At 36.1% G+C, this 20,980-nt stretch overlaps 1 protein-coding gene and 2 long non-coding RNA genes across 3 annotated transcripts; all 3 read right to left on the bottom strand.

Annotated features, from left to right (window-relative positions):
• Positions 1-8,698: 8,698 nt before the first annotated feature.
• On the bottom strand, positions 8,699-9,165 carry LOC112729899 (uncharacterized). Its single transcript, XR_003812467.2, has 3 exons — positions 8,991-9,165; positions 8,827-8,920; positions 8,699-8,741 (listed from the first exon to the last, which is right to left on the bottom strand). It is a non-coding gene; the product is annotated as an uncharacterized lncRNA (long non-coding RNA).
• A 1,283-nt stretch (positions 9,166-10,448) lies between these two features.
• LOC140177304 (uncharacterized) lies at positions 10,449-11,159 on the bottom strand. The gene is made up of 4 exons (XR_011869125.1): positions 11,113-11,159; positions 10,817-10,882; positions 10,638-10,733; positions 10,449-10,514 (listed from the first exon to the last, which is right to left on the bottom strand). It is a non-coding gene; the product is annotated as an uncharacterized lncRNA (long non-coding RNA).
• A 1,440-nt stretch (positions 11,160-12,599) lies between these two features.
• Positions 12,600-13,259, bottom strand: LOC140176682 (uncharacterized). Its single transcript, XM_072208220.1, has 2 exons — positions 12,989-13,259; positions 12,600-12,886 (listed from the first exon to the last, which is right to left on the bottom strand). The coding sequence occupies exons 1-2, from the start codon at positions 13,257-13,259 to the stop codon at positions 12,600-12,602; spliced, it is 558 nt and encodes a 185-aa protein (XP_072064321.1).
• Between the last annotated feature and the right edge of the window lie 7,721 nt (positions 13,260-20,980).

Here is a 20,980-nt window from a genome sequence, read left to right as displayed (position 1 = left end):
TTGGCAATGTAGGATAAGTGTCAAGAGAGTCTGGGAATGGGTTGTCCGCACGCTTTGGAAGGGCGTGTTCTACTTCTTTCTTCTTCTCCTTTGTAGCTTCTTTTTCAACTGGCTCCTCATTAACTTGTGCTTCCGTACTTGCCACTTGTCCACTTATCAAGGTGATAGCCTTGCATTCCTCTCTTGGATTCACCACTGTATCACCAGAAAATGTATTTGAGGATCTCTCAGGTATTTGCTTGCTCAGTTGGCCCATTTGCATCTCCAAGTTTCTAATGGAAGCTCTGATTTTCTGCATAAAACTTTTCATCATCTCCCAATTAGAATCTTGTTGGGGTTGAGAATTTGCCTGCTGAGGTTGTTGTTATTGATGAGATTGAAATTGGCAGTTATTATGATTGTTCTCTTGGAAACTGCCCTGAGAATCATTGTTAAAATTCTGTGATCCTTGAGGTTGCTCTCTCCACCCAAAATTTGGGTGGTTTCTCCGCCCCTGATTATAGGTCTTAGAGTATGGGTCATTATTGGGGTTTCTAGGAGCGTTCCCCATGTAATTGACATGTTCAGAAGAAAATTGAGTATAATCATAATTCTCATTTTGCACAAAATTACCTGTCATATCATAAGGGATCTCTTGAGGTGCATTCTGAGTGTTGACAGCTGAAACCTGCGTCCTACTCAATTGTTGAGAAATTAAACTCATCTGCGGACTCAAAATTTTATTCTGAGCAAGGATAGCATCAAGAGCTTCTACTTCCATAACGCCTTTCTTTTGAGGGGTCTCAGAGTTCACAGGATTCCTGTTAGATGAATATAAATATTGGTTGCTAGCAACCAATTCAATAAGCTCAATAGCCTCTTCCGGTGTCTTCTTCTTGTGCAATGAACCACCTGCAGAATTATCTAAGCACATCTTGGACATTTCACCCAAGCCTTCATAAAAGATATCTAGTTGGGTCCATTTGGAGAACATGTCCGGAGGGCATTGCCTAGTCAGTAGCTTGTATCTCTCCCAAGCTTCATAAAGAGTTTCACCATCCTTCTTCCTGAAGGTCTAAACCTCCACCCTAAGCTTAGTCAACTTCTTTGATGGAAAAAATTTAGTAAGAAACTCAGTAACAACCTTGTCCCAAGTGTCCAAACTCTCCATGGGTTGGGAATCTAGCCATAGCTTTGCTCTATCCCTCAGAGCAAACGGGAAGAGCATAAGTTTGTACACCTCCGGGTTCACTCCATTTGTCTTCACAGTATCACAAATCTGCAGAAAGTTAGAAATAAATTGATTTGGGTCTTCTTGGGGAAGACCATGATACTGGCAGTTTTGTTGCACTAAGGTGACCAATTGTGCCTTCAACTCAAAGTTGTTTGCAGCTATAGGAGGCACCACAATACTTTTTCCATAAAGATCTGCAGTAGGAGCAGAGTAAGAGCCAAGCGCTCTCCTTTATTGGCATTAACAGCATTATTAGGATCCATAGTGGATTCTGCAGCCTTGTAAAGTCTTGTTTGTTGCAAACGCCACCTGAAAGTCTTTTCAGGTTCAGGATCAAAGTCTAAAAGAGGTTCTTTGTCTCTGTTCCTGCGCATAAACATACAGAAAACAAGAAAAGATGGGATTCTCTACGTCAGAGTGCAGAGAACTCCCAGTGAGATAACCTGTGTAAAATAATAAAATAGAAATACTAAATAAATAAAACAAAAAAAATCGAAAATGATAACTGAAATTAGACAAAAAATTTCGAAAATTAACAGGGAAAATAAACAAGAAAATTAAAATGAAATTAACTAGGTGACACCAAACTTAATTTCAGAAATTAAGAAAAATTATTAGTGCTATTTATTTATTAAAATTTTTTATTTTTTTTCGAAAATACTAAAGCAAAATTTAAATAAAATTAAAACTAAAACGCCTAATCTAAGCAATCAAACAACTAATAGTTGTTAATCACTATCAATCCTCGGCAACAGCGCCAAAAACTTGGTGCAGAATTTAAAGTCCACAAATTAACTGGCAAGTGCACCGGGTCATACCAAGTAATACCTCAGGTGAGTGAGGGTCGATCCCACGAGAATTGATGGATCAAGCAACGATGGTTGAGTGATTGGCTTAGTCAGACAAGCAGAAAATAGTGTTTTGATATTCAAAAGCATTAAACAATAATTCAGAAATTTAATAAAGCAAGCAGTGAACAGATTGTGAAATATGTATGGAGAAAACAGTTAAGGTTCAGATATATCTATTTTCTGGATTGACTTTTCTTACTAACTATTTTAATCATGTAAGATTTAATTCATGGCAAACTATATTTGACTAGACCCTAATTCCTTAGACCTTTCTAGTCTCCTCTAACTTTCATCAACCGCCAATTCCTTGGTCAATTAATTCCAATTAGGGGGTGAAGTTTAATTTTAGTTATTATGCTACAAAAATTCTAATTACCCAAGTATAAGAGGATTATATGTCACGTATCCCGTTAAGTCCAGATAACTAGAATTTAGGAGAAATTGTTTTCAAGCTGTTGTTCAAGTAAATGGCTTTTCCAAGTTATACAAGAACTCAATTAGAAAGAGGGTCATACTTCCGTTCCACCAAAATTCATAAAATAAAGAACGAAAACAATTCTTGAAATAGAAATCAATACATGAGTTAAAATAGAAAAATAATAGTATCAATCCATACAATAGACAGAGCTCCTAATCCTAACAGTGGAGGTTTAGTTGCTCATGGTTCAGAGAAAAAATAAGGATTCTGGTAAAATGTAAATTTGGGCTGAGGTGGAATGAAAAGTGGAATAATGTTGGAATCCCCTTTGAAGAAAAGTTTTTTTTTCTTTTATATCTAATCCTAATTAATTTAAAATCTATTTTCTAAAATTAAATAATATCTTTTCCTATTTTTAAATAAAATAAAGTTTAAATTAGAATTAATAGGAATCAGCGCTTTCTGCATGTGGCGCATGTCACGCGTACGCGTCAATCACGCATACGCGCCGATGGTCTTCTTTGCGTGTCACGCGTACGCGTCAGGTACGCGCACGCGTCGCTGTGTAACTTTGCTTTTCACGCGTGCGCATACCGAAAGCTCCAAATCACGCGCACCCGTCAGGTACGTGCACGCGTCGTTCTTCGCTGGTCAGCTCCTTGGTTTCTTGTGTTCTTTCTATTTGTGCAAGCTTCCTCTCTATCCTCTAAGCCATTCCTGCTCTATAGCCTTCTTCTCTTTTTCTGCGGAAGCTCCATCAAATCCAACCAAATGCTACCTAAAATAAACAGAATTACACACGACTCAAAGTAACATCCATAGTGACTAAAAGATAATTAATTCTTGATTAAACTCAACAAATTGAATGCAAATTCACTAGGAAACGATAAGAAGGATGCTCAAGCATCACATGTCCAAATAGTAAGAAATTTAATCCTGTTATTGTTTTTTTTCTCGGAAGTAACCTCATCACATTGAAGAGTAAGAAGCAAATCACTGTTGCTCGTTCATCCACCGAAGCAGAATATTGAGCATTGGCAGCGACTACTTGTGAGGCTTAATGGATTGCGTTCATCCTCCAAGATCTTCATTGTTTCGGTTTTGAAACCTGTAACCTTGTATTGTGATAGTAAGTTAACACTATACACCATCGTCAACCTCGTTTTTCATGAAAGACAAAAAGTATAGAGGCTGACTGCCATATGGTTCGAGACAAAGCTCAAGCACAAGCCATAAAGCTGCTCCCTATCTCCACAATTCACCAAACTGTAGACATCTTTACCAAGGCACTCTCCCCTACCTCTTTCTCTTCTTGTCACTCCAAGCTTTGTCTTTATGACCTTTATAAACCCAAGCTTGAACGGGGATGTGAACTAACCTCATAGCTTAGCCCAACTGATCAACATTGACTCAACTAACAAAATTAATCCCCTTGTTGTTATCTAGTTAGTTGTTCTATTGATAATTAGTTTTGATTCTGTTACTTGCTATGCCAACTGTTCTAACCTGATTAGTCATTAAGTTACTATATATAGAAGTAGTTGTAGCTCAACTAACTTGAGGTTCGCCATTATAAAATTTGAGTTCAAGTAAATCACATATATGATTGTTCAGCACAAGCTTTCTCTCTTTTCCAATTCATCGATTCTAGTTTCTCTCGTGTGGCTTCATGACTCCATTGCTTTAACTTATTTTCTTTGCATATTTTATATTTTAACATATATTTTATACTATTGACTAATTGACTAATTTTATGGCTGATTTTATGGTTAATTTTTTTAATACACATAGTATAATTATATTATTATTCTCTTAAATGGATAAATAAGAGAAAACTAAATCGAAAACATCATCAGATTTTTTCGTCTAATTATTCAAAATCTGCATTTTCATGATTTAATTCTCATTATATCTCAATTAGATCCCATAATTAATTATTTCTATAGATAAAACTTTTAAGTCATTGCATTTTTATTTTACAATTATATATTGTAACTAAGTTTTCTCTTAAATTGATGCAAATAATAAGGAACCAAATTCAAATACTCACATCAAATCATTTCTAGTCATTAAGTTTTTTTCAACACGGTTTAATAATTTGTCGTAAATAATGTTTCCGAAAAATTTAAGTTGCATAAATACAATTGGATAATTTTAATAATTAATGAAATTATATATATCTCCTTTATTAAAGTGTTACATGTTTATTAAGTATTAACTGTTCTTTCGAATAATTAATTTTCGGAAAAGCTCTGCATACAAGCCCTAATGGCTTGTATGCTTTACAAGTTCATTAAACAATAAAATCAAAATACGCGCTTTTTCAGGTACGTTGATTACACGCGCTATATAACATCGCGCGTATATCTAACTACCAGATTTAAAATATTTCTTTCCTTTTTCGTTTTCGTTATTTTGAGATTTCGTTTTTCTTCTTCTCGCGCTTCTTCCCTCCTTCTTTTCCATCGTTCTTTTCGTCTCCTTTTCTCACTAGCATCTTCTTCGTTTAGGTTACCTTTTTCTCTCTCTGCAATTCGAGCTTCGTTTTCTATTTTTGATTTGTTGTTTTCTGAAATCAAAGTTTGATCTCGTTTTGAAGATAATGGATCATTCAACCTCAGATTGTCAGCTGAATCCAGGCGAAGTGGATTATGAGTCAGAATCTAACGAAGTCCCTGAGGTTTGATTTACATAAGATTAGTATGAATTTTCTTTCAGTAATTTGTATAGTATTGTGTAGTTGAAAAATTGCTGAACATTGACTGTGAAAGTAACACGTTTACCTGAATCTGTCGATTCAATGTATTAGTTGTGATTAATTACCTGAAATTTGTAGCAGACGCTCGGGTGTAGATCTATTTTTGTTTGGGTGTATTTTAGCTAGAAGTGTGGGTGTATTTACACTTTACTGGTTTTTTGTTATTTTAATTGACTTATTGTTGTTCAGGTGTATTAGACATGATTAGGTGTGTTTTTAGTTTTTGAGATGGTGTATATCTGCAGGCTGTGTATTTACAGTTTATGGCTTTAAAAGTCATCCTGTAGTTGAGTTGTATCGTATTAGACATGATTGGGTGTATTTGAATCATATCTATGGGTGTATTCACAGATCTGACACGGTGTATTTTGCAGCCTCTCTCAGTTGTTGATGACGAGCTTGTTCCAAAGGTCGGAATGACCTTTACCACCCTTGAAGATGCTGGAAAATTTTACAGGAACTATGCCAAGGCTGCAGGTTTCTCTACAAGAGTTCGCTGCACAAATAGGAAGGGAAACGAGATTAAGAACCAACTGATTACATGTAGCAGAGAGGGAAAATGGAAATCTAAAATATCTCCGACCGAGAAGACGAATCCGACAGCCGGTTTAAACTGTCCCGCAAGAATTTATATACACACATTGAAGGATGTCGGTGCTTGGATCATTTCAAAGGTTGTGCTGGATCATTCACACCCCTGCTGTCCAAGTAAAGCAGAGATGCTCAAACAACACAGGGAACTAAGCATGTCCATTCGTCGTACGATAGAGAATAACGAGGAGGCCGGTATCAGACCTAGCAAAACCTACCAATCATTTGTTGCGGCTGCCGGGAGTCACCGCGAGCTAAATTTTATCGAAAAGGACGTGAGGAATTACATTACCAGGGAAGTGCGGAATGTTTCCGAACAAGAAGATGCAAAGGAATTCGGGAAATATTTGTTAAGAATGAAAGAGAAGAATCCGAATTTCTTTTTTGAGCTCCAACTCGAAGAGGATCAATCGATTAAGCTGGCTTTTTGGGCCGATGCAAGAAGCAGAGCCGCCTTTGAGTATTTCGGAGACGTCATTTCATTCGACACCACCTACAACACAAACAGGTAACAAACTGCCCCTATTTATGATGCTAAATTAATTTATTTTTACGAATCCGCATCAGAGGTGTATATTGGCTGTTTCATTGGGTGTATGCGAAGCATTTGTTAAGGTGTAACTAATGATTTTGCATTCTGGACCATGGTAATTTGTTTCAGGTATAATTTGGTCTGTGGTTCTTTTGTCGGGGTGAATCACCACGGTCAATCAACACTTCTCGGATGCTCTTTGATGAAGAACGAAGAAATTGAATCATTCAAATGGTTATTTCAAAGCTGGCTTCGTTGCATGGGAGGAAACACTCCGAAAGGGTTTCTCACCGATCAGTGCGCATCCATGAAAAGGGCTTTAGAGGCCTGTATGCCAACAACAGTTCACCGCTGGTGTATTTGGCACATCATGAAGAAGATTCCAAGCAAATTAAACGGGTACAAGGGACATGCCGATATCGAACAAGAAATGAGCCAAGTTGTTTGGAACTCTCACAGCAAAGACTCATTCGATAGGAATTGGAACGATTTTCTGCTGAATTTTGGTCTTGGGGACAACAAGTGGCTTTCAGGTAATGTCTTTTTAAAATCTGCAGCAGAGGTGTAAATTGTATGTCCCCTAGGGTGTATTTACAGCCTGTGTTTGGGTGTATTATGCAGATCTGTACGAAGACCGTCACATATGGGTTCCTATCTATCTGGATCAGCACTTCTGGGCAGGGATGAGAAGCACACAAAGGAGCGAGAGCATGCATTCATTTTTTAACAAGTATATCACCCGGAACAGCTCGCTTATTCAGTTCGTCAAACAATACGATAATTGCCTCGGAAGCCGGGAGCAAGCAGAGAGAGAATCAGATGCTGCAGATTTTCATACGGTCATACCGTGTGCAACCAAATCCTGCATTGAAGCTCAGTTTCAAGATGCGTACACTCACGCAAAGTTTAGGGAAGTCCAAGCGCAATTCAGAGGAAAGGCGAATTGCATCACCAGATTAAATAATTCCGCTCTAGGCTATTCAGTATACGAAGTCGGAGAACAAGTTTCCAGCTCAATATTCAACAAGTTCGTGGTTACTTACGACTCGGTTGCAGCCGAGGTAAAATGCCATTGCTTATTATTTGAGTCGAGAGGGATACTGTGCCGTCACGCACTAAGCGTGTTAAGCTTCGAACAAGTAAGCCAAGTGTCACCGAGATACATACTTGAACGATGGAGCAAGAAGGTAAAGAGGCGACACACACACATCAAGAGCAGCCACGACGAGCCACTAATGGAGCCAAGAAGCAAGAGGTTCGACCAATTGGTTTTTCGTTCGCAAAATATATGCGAATTTGCCTCCGAATCGGAGGAGCTGACTGCAATTCTGCACCGTGCGTACGATAACGTCATGGCCGAGATGGAAGCATTAAAAGCCAAAAGGAAGGGGACATCTTCTTTATCCCACGAAGACGCCAACTTGGAATCCGTTAACGAGCTTCAAAGCCCGCCAAGGATTCGAACAAGAGGACGTCCAAAAAACAGGCTAGGTTCAAAGCTGGAGAAACAGATCGCAAATGCCACAAAGAAGAAGAAGACGAAAGTTTTAAGCGAGGTAAAAGTAATGTTCTTTAAATTTGTGGCGATTGAGTTTATTTTTCTCGTTAATAGTTTAGGTAATGTGTGTGTGTTATATTTCAGATAAACCTTTTTGATGCTGCATCAGCGGCGCATTCAAATTGCAGCCAATATCAGGGACACGTTATGAGTTATCAGTTTAGGGTACCAGCAGCAGGGGATAACTCCTTGGGTGTATAGTTTTACAGAATATGGGTGTAAAAGCACCGTTATTTTGGGTGTATTTTCGTTAATTCACAATTTACATATAGACACATATATAGATACATATAGATCAAAAGCTGTAAAAATTCTCAGGTTATGGGTTTATATTTGATTTGATGTTTTTCTTCATATTTTAGTACATGTAATTCATACATTTTGAATACATCACAGAGAGTTTGGGTGTATATTTTATGCAATCTTGGGTGTATTATTAGACTTGCGTTGGGTGTAACAGTTTGTATATGCCTTGATTTTTTCCTTCATATTTTACCACCTGTAATACAGCTTTTGAATACATCACAGACAGTTTAGCAGCACGGATAGTTTAACTATGGAAAAAAATATACATGGAATAGAAGTTGTTGATAAATGGCAAATATTTACATCATTTGTTCAATTTACAAACTACCAAGCAGTTGGATTACCCAGTTTCTATATCAGCAGAATTAATCTAACAAAATGGACTTAATAATATAGAGGATAGCTTCGACAGCCTTATAGCACTACTCTCTCTAATTGCCTGATCTCTCTGTGTATTCATCTCACTAAATAGTATCCGGGATGCGTACTCCACTCTATAGTGGTCCACCTCCTCCTACAATTAAAAAGTATATTCTGTTTAAACAGCAATATTAATTCAGTAAAGTAGTACAGAGTTATATGGTTCTAAAGACAGTTACCTGTGGCCAATTATCCCATTGATACTTCCCCTTTTTGATGTTTTCCGGCTCAATTATCTCCATCCACTTCATAACGTACACAGCGCAGTCATAGCTGGAAACGAAGAAAATAAATTACAAATCTCATTTACAAAAGTTTAATGTTCAGACTTACAAATTTATACCTTGTTTTTTGGCCTGATATTTTAACATATGGTGATTTAATTTCCTTCTCCCTCTCCCCTTTCTGAAGAGGTTCCCCGCCGGCATATGTTATCAATCTTGAAAATACGTATCCCTTAAATACGAAAACAAATCAGTAATACACCCGAATGAATGGACAAGATACACCCAACTGAATGGACAATATACACCCATCACAACCAACGAAATAGACCTATCTATTAAAGTAAAGAAGACAGAGGCAACTTACAGTGAATTTATTAATGGCCTTTCTCTCATCGGTGGGAGCTTTTTTGTGTAGCGGGTCAAGTATTTGACATTTCCGCTTTCTTGTATTTATCAGCCATAACCACCAATGCCCCGCGTAGCAGACAGGGGCAAAAATCTGAAGGATTGCCACACATGAACAGTGTGTTATTTTATTTTGCAAATAAGTAAATAAGCGTACTAACAAATTTAGCAAACGAAAACTTACATATGGGTGCGAAGTCAATTTTTTTCTATCTATGAAGGGAATGAAACTCGGGTAGGCTTCCACCCTGAATTCCTTTTCCGTTTTCGGTGATACGAATTCCCCGTTTGGGTGATCCGAAAGTGCCATGCACTGCAAGAATGGGAAACGAGAAATGAAATACTAAACTTACACCCAATCGAACGTAAAAAATACACCCAAATCAATACAGAAAATACACCCGAAGTTCGTAGAAGTAACACTTACCACAATATCGGGGGGGAGACAGTATATTTGTTCTTGAAATCTCTTTTCATTTTTGTTGTTGAGGATGAGGCAGATGGCAGATACAATCTAGAAATATATGCCGAAATCAATTTTACATTAATAAGCATTGTAATTGACTTTGGTGTAAAAACATTAATCTTATTCTAATATTACCTGAGATTCTATATCACTTTTTGCCTGGAGGGAAGAAAGGTGCATTCTCATCAAAATGTATTCTCCTTGGCCAATCAGAGTGCACATCTCCTCATACTCGTTAGTATTGCCATCTGCATCTTCCTTCAGTCTCGTCCCCCAGATGTAGCACTTTTGTTTCATATCATCCGTAATGTGATATAATCCCCGAGGAGTTTCAAACTTTGCAGAACTTTCTCCCCCAGTCTCCCTCTGAATTTGTGGACTTGTGTTTTTTCCCTTCGTCGCGCTGCTTGCTATTCTTTGGACCAAACTGTCCAATTGTTCTATCAAATTCGCAGCTTCTGGAGATTTTTCCCTTTCTGTCTCCTGCGTTGACGCCCCCTCCTGGCTTGAATCAGTCAATCCAAGGCTGAATGATGGCACCCCTGGATCTGTTTTAGGAACATAGGATGCTGACCGTGCCATCATCAACAGGGCAGCAGCGTCTTCTGCGTCTGGATGACTGCGTCATCATGTATAAGAATAAGAATAAGAATAAGAATATACGGATGATAAGCAAAGATTGATTTTAGTCTGATGAACTTACATTTTAGTTGGAGCTGGGGGAACCGTGGGTGTGGTCTCTTGAAGTTGTTTGGGGGTTTCAGGAGTGCTGCACAGTTACAAAAAATTAATCACGGCGTAAAAGAAACTAATCAGCAACAATATACACCCAAACTGTTAGCTAATATACACCCAAACTCCAAACAAATATACACTCAATACTATTTCTTACGTTTCTGTAGTCCCTTCAATCTGTAGCATAGGGGTTGGTTCAAAATCTGTCTCAGTGGTTGTTTGGGATGCCGGCACAAAAACCTGAATCGGGACTCTAAACAAGAAGAAAAATGAAAGGTTAACAACGCCTTTGAAAATAATAAGGTTATAAGGTTGAAATATTATTGGAAAACTCACATTGCAAGCGCTTCGGACGGTGTCTGTTCCCTCACAACCATCATATTCGAATCAGACGGACTCAACCTAAAATACACCCAAAGAAATTCAAGAAATACACCCGAACAATTCAAAAAGAAGACATGCTTTGTTTTTTTGAGAACTTACATAATTGCAGTTTTTGCTTTTTTTTCCTGCCTTTTTTTTCTTGAATAAAATAATAAAGGGCTTTTTTTTTCTAAAAAAAATATATACAGAATTAGAAGTAGAAGGGTAATAGAAGAACAAAAGTAACGGTTATTTAAAAGAAAAATTACATGCTCTGTGACGGCTGGTTTACACTACTCTGTTCTGTGTGTCCTTGAGAGGAAGGACCATCACTTCCCAAGTTCACAGCCGGGATTCTAAAACAGATTTCATGTTATTCCAACTTATTAAACAAAATACACCCAACTTGATCCACACAATACACCCAAATGGTTCCACAAGATACACCCAAATCATGATGATAAGATTTTATTAAATAATAAAGCTTCTTACGTTTCAGACGACACATAGCGACCTTCTGTCGATCGCAGGTCAGGTTGGTTCTCGCTGCGAAACAAGAAACAATTATTAGCATACAAAACACAACAAAATATGAAATAGACAGCCCAGCAAGACATACCCCTCTGCAGCAGATTTATCAACGTTTTGCCCTAGCCATTCTTCCAGTTCGTCACTTGATATTTCATATGTCTCACTACATTCATAAAAGAAGATTTTAACAAAAATAATTACGACGATAGACGGTAATAAAGCTTACGAGGTACTGTACCCGTCAAAGTATTGGTCTTCTTTAGGAGGTGAATCCTCCACGAGAACTTTTTTCTTTTTTGGTTGTGTTCTGGGTGGAAAAAAAAGAGTACCAATCAGAAATAAAAAATTAATTTTATCACAGAATATTATGCAAAGAAGTGCTTACTTTTTTGGTGTTGTTTTTATTTTTTTCTTCTCCTTCTCCTTCTCTGCAGGTGATGATTCTTCGCTCCTATAAGTTAATAATAGACATTTCAGTTAATACACGAAATCTTTATAATGAAGCCAAAAGAAAGGAGTAATAATTTCAGGACATTACTCATCACTTTGTTCATATTCAGATTCTGAATCAGAATCTGGCTCCTCTTGCCTCTGCTTTCTTTTTCTGGAGTCCATTCTGGAAGGCAAACAGTGATTATTTAGAACATACTAAAAATACACCCAACGTGATCAACAAAATACACCCAACTCGAAAAATAAATTACACCCAAGTATGGTACTTACTTTTTCCCCTTTTTGATGGGGTGTTTTTTTGCTGAATCCTCTGAGTCTTGTTGAGTCTCAGACTCAGAAGTAGAAGTTTCACTGTCAGTAGCTGTTTCTGTCTCCGAAGACGATGTTGGACTCGCCTTCCTTTTTTTTGTTTTTTTGATTTCTTGTTTTTTTTCTTTTTTTTCTTTTTTTTTCATTTTTTCTCTTGCTCTTGTCTCCGCCATCTTTACAATCCCCTGAAACATGAGATATTCTAGCTAGCAGCATTCAGGTAAATAAAATACAAGCAACATATTATGTTTACTTACCAAAATTTCCTCTCTTTCTGCAGTCATTCTTTCCACCAACTGCTCCTTAGTCCAGTTGGCAATCCAAGGCTTTGGTGGTCTTTCAGCCCTCTTCTTGCCTTTGTTTTCAGAAAGGTGAAAGTATATTATCATGAGGGCAAAGAGGCAGCCATCAATTGCCTTCTTCTTCTTCTCCTGGTAGTCTGTGATGCCCTTGATCAAGAAGGTCAAAACATGCCCCCCCCCCAGTTTCTCTCCGATATGCCGTCCATCTTAAAAATTGGGGCGAGGTGCACGGGCGATATTTTGTTTATCGTCGTTGGCAAAAGGAACGCCATCTGTATGTAGAGGATGAATATCCTCTTGAACATCAGGCGTTCCTCTTCGCTGCCAACGCCTATTTCCATCATTTCATCGGTAAGATTTTTGAGGGTCTTACCCTGGAATCTTCTATAAATTATTTTGTCATCATCAGAAAGTTGCTTATACTCAACTTTCTCAGGAAACAGATTTCCTACAAAAAAGAAAACAAGAAAGTATCAAAATCGGTTCAAAAACACCCAAGCATCAACCTTAAATACACCCAATCATGAACTTAATATACACCTATAGTTACCTGTTGCATTGATGCCAAGCGCATCACCTATTGTCTTTGGTGTTATTTGGAAAGAACCATATCCTGTCTTCAGTCTGTTCTCCCCAAGTTTGAAGTTGTTTGCCAGTTCCCTTAAGAGTTGGTGATCCACCCTTAGAGGTGGGACGTGCATCAACCCACCAAATCCGAGATCCCTGACAATTGCCTTCTTCTCCTCAGTCATGTTTCTGAACTTATCACTCAGGAGATGTGTGGCACATTTCAGGTCTTTCGTTTGGTTTCTTGCTGCCATTTTATCTGAAACGAAAAATACACACAAATATACACCCATTAGTAACAGTAAGATACACCCATATGTAAGAATCAGATACACCCATTGATAACAGTGAGATAGATATTATTCAGATACATTCATATATATCAGTCAGATATCAGTCAAACATGCTTCAATATCAAGCAACATTACAAGGTCTAATAACAGTAAGATACACCCATATGTAAGAATCAGATACACTCATTGTTAACAGTGAGATACACCCATAGATATGATTCAGATAAATCCATATATATCAGTCAGGTATCACTCAAACATGCTTCAATATCAAATTAATTGAGATATCAGTAAGATACACGCATATATGAGTCAGATACACCCATTGATAACAGTAAGATACACCCATATGTAAGAATCAGATACACCCATTGATAACAGTGAGATAGATATTATTCAGATACATTCATATATATCAGTCAGATTACAAGTTCAAACATGCATCAATATCAAGCCACATTACAAGTTCAAGCAGTATACAACCCCCAATTTACGGAATAAACCCCCAAAAATCAACAACAGTAGCAAGAGAACTTAGAACAAGAATGTAGAACGACGTAGAACTTAGAAGAACGACGTAGTGTCTAACAAAGAAGCAAGAATAATAGCCCACTAAACCCTAGAAGAACGACGTAGAAGAAAACTAAAATATACAGTAATCTTAATGAACTTACGTTCAGTGTTGTTGCTTCGTTTTCTCTTCAGATTCTTCACGGAGAGTTTGATGTTGTTTTGATGGAGGTTTCGAACAACGATTTGTATATTTTGAACTTTGATTGTTGCTCGAAAATGGGAACGTTTCCTTGTTTTCGAAGCGTTTTGAGAAGTGGAAGAAGTGGAGGAAGTGGAAGAGTTTGCCATACGTAACCGTTTGTGTTGAGCGCGTGATTTTGACGCGCCATGTTATGCTTCCTTATGCGCGTGTCTTCGATTTGGGCTGGGCCAACTTGGATGCTTGGATACTTGTATGTGTAGCAGGCCCGATTAATTTTAGAAACAGAAATGTCACTCAATCAATATTTATTCACCCAATATCTAAACCTAGCTATATAGTCTGTAATTCAATTTTGAATTACCTAATTAATTAATCTTGAATATTGAAGATAATTTGTCTTAATTCATTTTTAATTACCAACATTAATAAATGCAGAAAATAAATAATAAATTAAATATTTCACATTAATTATTATATTATTTTCAGTAAATAGGTCAACAATGTTTATCATCTTTATATAATTGTATTGTTTATATTTTTTACCTATGATTTTGTTATTATTCCAAGTTACAATAACAATAATATTTTTAGTACATTTTATCATATATAAATACATATCACTATATGAGAACAGTACCTTTCTTTTTCTGTTCGTCGGTTTCTTTATTAATTTTTTTGCTTTCTTTTTTGTCACAGGAGATCTAGATCTAAACTTTCTTTTTATCATATATAAATATAACTAATTTTTTTTGGTGATATCAGCATACTAACTTTAAATTTCAGATTAAATATAAAATAAAAATTAATTTAAAAAACTAATTAACAGCTGCAATAATTAGCACTAGCCAACTACTACGACAACACCTCGTATATTTGCCAATTTTGAATTTCAAATCCAAGAAAATAAATTAACTAAATCACCTAATAACTACATTAATTAGCACTGATTAACTACAACAACAATAAATTATATGCATGTTATAATTTCAGATTAAGAAAAAGGTTAACTAAATAACTTACTAATAACTAAAATAAATTAATAACTTGTAGTACTTGTGAATGGCTTTGGTCACTTAAATGAGGAAGGATTTGGTCACTGATTTAAATTTTTTTTTTTTTATCTTTCATATTTGTGGGATTTGGTCAAATTTGTGTTTTAGATTTGTGAGTGTTTGTGTTTCTTGAGAATGTGTTCCAAAGAAGGTTGAATACTTGAATGTGACGACTATGTGAGAGAAAAGATGGAGAAGTGAAGATAGCGCCCCAGCTCGATCGGAATATTACACCCCAAAATTCCATTTCCTTGTATTACCCCCTTGCACCATCATAACCAAATTAAAAAGTGCTGGACTTTGAAGTTAGTTTATATTTTATTTTATGTCTTTTTATTACAATAAAAATGTGAACTATTTTAGAGTAATGTTATGTTTAGTATAGATTATAGTTAGAGTTAGTTTTAAGAAGAATTTTGCACATTAGATGCAATACTTATAGGTTAGGGTCGTTAGGAATTTAATCCTTGTTTCTTTATGTTTCTGAATGGAGTTAGATAAGTGATAGAGTTAGAATTATAATCTGTTTCTTGCTTGAATTAAATCCATTTTATTTCTTTCATGAACATTTTTTTGCAACATGTTTTGACTAATTAATTAAATTAAATGATACAGTTAATAGGCCAATAATAATTTTATAATAAACTTTACATTTTTTTATTTTTTGGTTAACATTTTTTTCCAACATGTTTTAAAGTAAAGACTTGTATTTTTGAAAATATGAAATTGCAGGAATACATGAAAAAGACAAAAAATAAAAAATACTGACGCCCCTTTTTTTTTTCATATCACAACTCTCTACATAGTCACTAACACTGCTAAAAGGGGTGTGTATCAACAATTAGACTTAATTCTCCAACCCAGTTTTGTAATCAAAAGTAATATTTGGAGTACAAGTCTCCAACCACACATGAACAGGCACAATTGAAATTACTATAATGCAGATGTTTTGTTATTTTTTGTGTCACCTACAGGGTGGGGGTGTATTACTCCATATAATATGTCCGAGTTATCATTACTCATTAGCTAGGATCAAAATAATAAACTTATTATTAGCTACTTCTCATGGTTTATTGTTCAGTAGCAGCACTTATTCAAGACTCATTGCCTTTAGAGATGCTGACTCGGTAACCGATTTGAATGATAGGTGCTCTACCAGTGGCTACTATATCTTCTTTGGTAATAATTTAATCTTTTGATCCAGGAGAAAACAACCAACAGTAAATCGTTCATCTAATACTCATGCAGAACTATTATGGATCCGAAACTTCTTCATGAGCTTCGAATACATTGTCCAATTATATTCCTCCAACTTTCTATTGTGGCAACTTTAGTGATGTTCTCCTAACTGCAAATCTTATCTTACACCTGCCGCTCGAAGCATTTTGAAATTAACCTTCATTTTGTTCAACAAAGTGTAGCTACAATTACAAAACAACTCTTTGTAAAACGCATTCCTTCCAATTCTCAAGTTGCATATATTCTTACTGAACCTATTTTCTCCATTATTTTTTGTTAATCTCAGGTCCAAGCTCAAGGTTTTTCCACAAAAAACCTTTAGCTTGAGGGGGATATAGAGAGTAGTATTAGGAATGAGTCAAGGTTAGAAAATGAAAGTGTAATTGATTCTGCAGTAACAGAATTAACTAACTCTGCCTTTTTGAGAGTTAAGTGATATGTCCTTAAGTGTATGTTACTGTCTATATGTATGGTTGCACTCCATCTCATGTAATACTCAGAAATAATGAATACCAATAATTCACTAGTGCTAATACAATTCCAATTTCTATCAAAGTTCGTATTCTGTATTCTTGCATAATTATTACAATTTTTGTTTTTGTTTTCATTCTTCATCAGCTTCTCTTACATTATTAACAAAAAAAGTTATTATTTAAATTTTTTTAATTTTCAATACAAAAATATAATAATAAGAGTAAAATGAGAATTAAGTCTATAAAAATTTTAACCTCTGACTAATTAGGTCCTGCAGAAAAAATGTATTAATTAAATTTTTTATAATAGTAAACGATGGACACGTTATGTTATTTTTTAAATTCATCATATAAAATTTAATGGAAGTGCTTATATGTATTATTAACTACAATGATATGTCTATTTATGAAAGACCATTATAACTTTTGGAATAAAACTTTACCTGCATTAAGAATTGTGGTAAATAGAGAGCAGCTGATAAGAAATATATAAAAATTTAGAAAAAAAAATACTTTACTGTCCAAAACAATATCTTTCCATGCTCATATGACAATAACAAAATAGTTACTTTAAATAACAAATTTTGAAATATTGAAAGTATGAAAAATTTTTTTGTAACGGCATTCAATTAAATTTATACTTTTAGATGAGTTTGAAAATTAGTCCTTTTAAATAATTTGGTAATACTTAATTGGTATATATAAATTTCCTTAACACTTACAATTTTTTTTTTTAAATATTCCTAATGTTTAATTTTATTCAATTTTATTTCTAACATTTTTGATTCATTCAAGTTTGTCCTAAATATTTTTGATTTGTGTCAAAATTATCTTTAAAAATTTTTAATTTGGTCCTTAATATTCTATATAGAACTAACGTTTGAGAGTAATTTTAATGCAAATTGAAAACATTAAAGACAAAATTGAATATAACTATACGTTAGGGGTACTTTAAAAAATAAATAAATATTAGAAATAAAAAGTACACTTTAACCAAAATTATTTTACACCATTAAATTATTTTTTAAAATAAAAAAATTTATTCGTACATTAATAGATGGAACCACTCAGATAAAGACGCTTAAGACATCTTTTTTTAAAGATATTTTTAGTAATTAAAATTTAACACATATATATAATTAGGGCTAATAGTCAAAATAGTCCCTAAAGAGATAAGACATTCTTTAAATTCGTCCCTAAAAATTTTTTTCAATCAAATTGGTCTTTCAAAAATTACGAATTAATCATATCTGTCCTTCAGTTACTCTCTCACAATTTTCGTCAACAATTGATATGTAAAATGTTAACTGATAGCATATATGACACATAATATGTTCAATTGGACGTTAACTATATATGTTTAAAAAAATCTATCAATTTAATTAGTCACTAGGTCATATTGAGAATAAAATTTTTATAATTGGAGAAAATGACTAAATTAATAAATTTTCATAAATATATTTGGTCAATATCTAAATAGATATATTAGGTATTATATATATATATATATATATATATATATATATATATATTATCAATTAACGTTTTACAGCATCAGTCTTTAAAGAAAATTGTTAATTGAGTGATTGGAGGACAAATATGATTAATTCGTAATTTTTGAAGGACCAATTTAATTGAAAAATCTTTCAGGAATGAATTTAAAGAATGTCTTATCTTCTAGGGACTAATTTGACTATTAACTCCATATAATTATTAAACTATGTTATTTTTGTCAAAATTAAATCAGACAAATTAATTTAGTAAAAAAATTGGTAAATTATACCTTGAACCGGTCTGAATTAATATTTTTTTTATAAAAAATGACTATAATATTCTTATTATAAAAAATGACTAAAATACTTTTATTATTATTATTTTGAGAATTCTAAATTCTAAATCTTCTCTTTTGTCTGTGCAAATAGCGATAGAATTTATTTATATATAATAGGAGTATTTTAGCATTTTTTATAATAAGGTTATTTTAACATCAATAGTATTTTTAATAGTATGAGATTATATCTAATGGTGAAGAATTATTCATTTTTCTTTTGCTGACTAAGTGCTGACTAAATTTTAATAAAAGTGTTGGGTCCTAACCAAGTGTGGGAGGGCAAAATTTACCTCTTTTGGGTCATTTAGTAAAAGAACAATGAACGTTTAAGAGAAGCTAGAGAATGAGAGACAGACCAGAGGAGCGGGGATACTACAATAGGGGAGGTGGTAGCAGGGGTTTCTATTCACGATGGAAGGATCCACGAATCTGGACTAAAGAAGAATATCATCGGTTGGAGAAGGATTCTTTTACTGTTTTTGTGGAAAATCTACCAGTGGATATCTCTAGGAGAGAATTGTATCAGTTGTTTTGCTGGACGGGGAGAATAAATGATATTTACCTATGTAGGAAACATAAAAATGCGCAGGCGTATCTATTCGCATTTGTTCGTTACACAACAAAAGGTGGTGCACTGAAAGCTATTGCAGAAATGAACCACTTCAGGCTTCGGGGTAAAATTGTTTATGTGGGGGAAGCCAAGTTTCAAAGGAATATACAGGCGGAGGCCAAACAGGTGCTGGTGAATACCAGACAAAAACCAGAAAGGAGACCAGAGACAATTCGTATGGAGAATGGGGAGGCTAAGACAATTAGTATGGAGAATGGGGAGGCTAAGAATTCTGGGAGAGGAGACACGATGATCGGAGTCCCTGTTCATGGTCATAAGGACACAGGAAGTACGAAAAGGGTTGAAGTACCTGTGGTGGCAGCGAATATAGAATGGTTGGCCAGGAGCTTGGTAGGGTACACACTGCAACCTATGGACCTCCGATCGGTGCAGAGGGTCATTCATACAAATATGCCTCAGGTAGAATATGTTCGAGAGATTGGAGAGACAAAAGTATTGTTAACTTTTGATACGGTGGAGCATGCTACGGAGGCGTACACGTTTAAACTGGATGCTATGTTACAAGTTTTCCATAGAATCCGAAGATGGGACGAGTCAGAACGTGGAGGGGCTCGTAGAGTATGGTTGGAGTGCTATGGTGTGCCACTTCATGTATGGTCGGCAGAAACATTCCTAACCATAGGAGGCTTATGGGGAGAAGCCCTCCACTGTGATACTCCAACAGGAACAGGGGAATCGTTTCGGATTGGAAGGGTTCAAGTTGCCACTTGTGAGTTCACTGAAATTAGAGAATGGATACGCCTTGCTATGGGAGAGAAGGAGATTGCAATATTTGTAAAAGAAAGGGAGAGGGAGACGAATGGGACTGGAAATTTAGTGGAGCAGAAGCAGGTATATGAAGGGGAAACAATAGACGGCTCTGGGGGTATTGGCAGGAGAGAGGCGGAGCGGCCGTGGGATCCGGCAGCGGACCTGATTACTGGAACTGAGCAGGGGGGACCAGGAGAAGGGTAGTTTAGTCAATGCAGAGGTATTACTGAACGAGTTGAACGTTGAATTTTTGAATTTCGAAAAGGTTGGCAAAACAATAGAATCGGGGAGTAGTACCGAAATTAAGGGGAAGGAGGTTGTGCAGAGATGTGGTTGGAGTGAGGAAGGAGATTCTGACAGAACGGTTACACAGGGATTCATGTCTGGGGAAGAAATGGATTTTGGGTCGAAGGGTGCTATTATTGGGCCGATGTGTATGGGTGACTCATGTAAGGCTAAATCTGGATGCTATATAGGGAGAAGGAAGTTGGGCCATGTTAACTTAAGCCCAACTTCAAATCAGAATGGAAGGGGGGCACGGGAATGTGAGGATCTGATTAGTGGAAGGGGAAATCAACTGGGCCTGAGGTGGGCTGCAGGGGATTGGGCCGGGTCATCAGGAATTGTGGAAGATTGGAGGGAACTGAGGGTGGGGGGGTCACGAAGGCGTCTCCTGCTGCGCCTGGACGCGACCTGCAACGAATGGAGACAAACCGTCTGGAATCGGAGGGGGAAGCCGGACGGGAAAGGTCGACGGAGCGGATTCAATCTCTGGTCGGGTCGGAGGAGGACGTGACTGCGGGGCAGGGAAAGGAACCGGAGACAGGCGAGGGTGTGGAGGCTATGAGGGTGGCGGGGGTTTCTCATGATGTGGCTGGCTACAATGGGCGATCGGAGGAGGCAACACTGTTTAGCGTGGAAGGAGACGGCGGACGAAAGCAGCAGACTGAACAGGGACGGTCGTCGGAGGGCTATACCGAAGGCGTGACTG

The sequence above is a fragment of the Arachis hypogaea genome, chromosome 12 (assembly GCF_003086295.3).
Source record: "Arachis hypogaea cultivar Tifrunner chromosome 12, arahy.Tifrunner.gnm2.J5K5, whole genome shotgun sequence".
Classification (NCBI taxonomy): Eukaryota; Viridiplantae; Streptophyta; class Magnoliopsida; order Fabales; family Fabaceae; genus Arachis; species Arachis hypogaea.
The sequence above is the reverse complement of the archived record's forward strand: the minus strand, read 5'-3'. Positions and strand labels throughout refer to the sequence as shown.

What these genes read in the sequence shown, in the direction of transcription:
- LOC140176682 (XM_072208220.1), bottom strand. Translation starts at nt 13,259, where the DNA reads ATGGCAGCAAGAAACCAAACGAAAGACCTGAAATGTGCCACACATCTC. An exon ending in GCTTGGCATCAATGCAACAG is followed by an intron (nt 12,887 to 12,988) that starts GTAACTATAGGT and finishes TCTTTTTTGTAG; the next exon opens with GAAATCTGTTTCCTGAGAAA.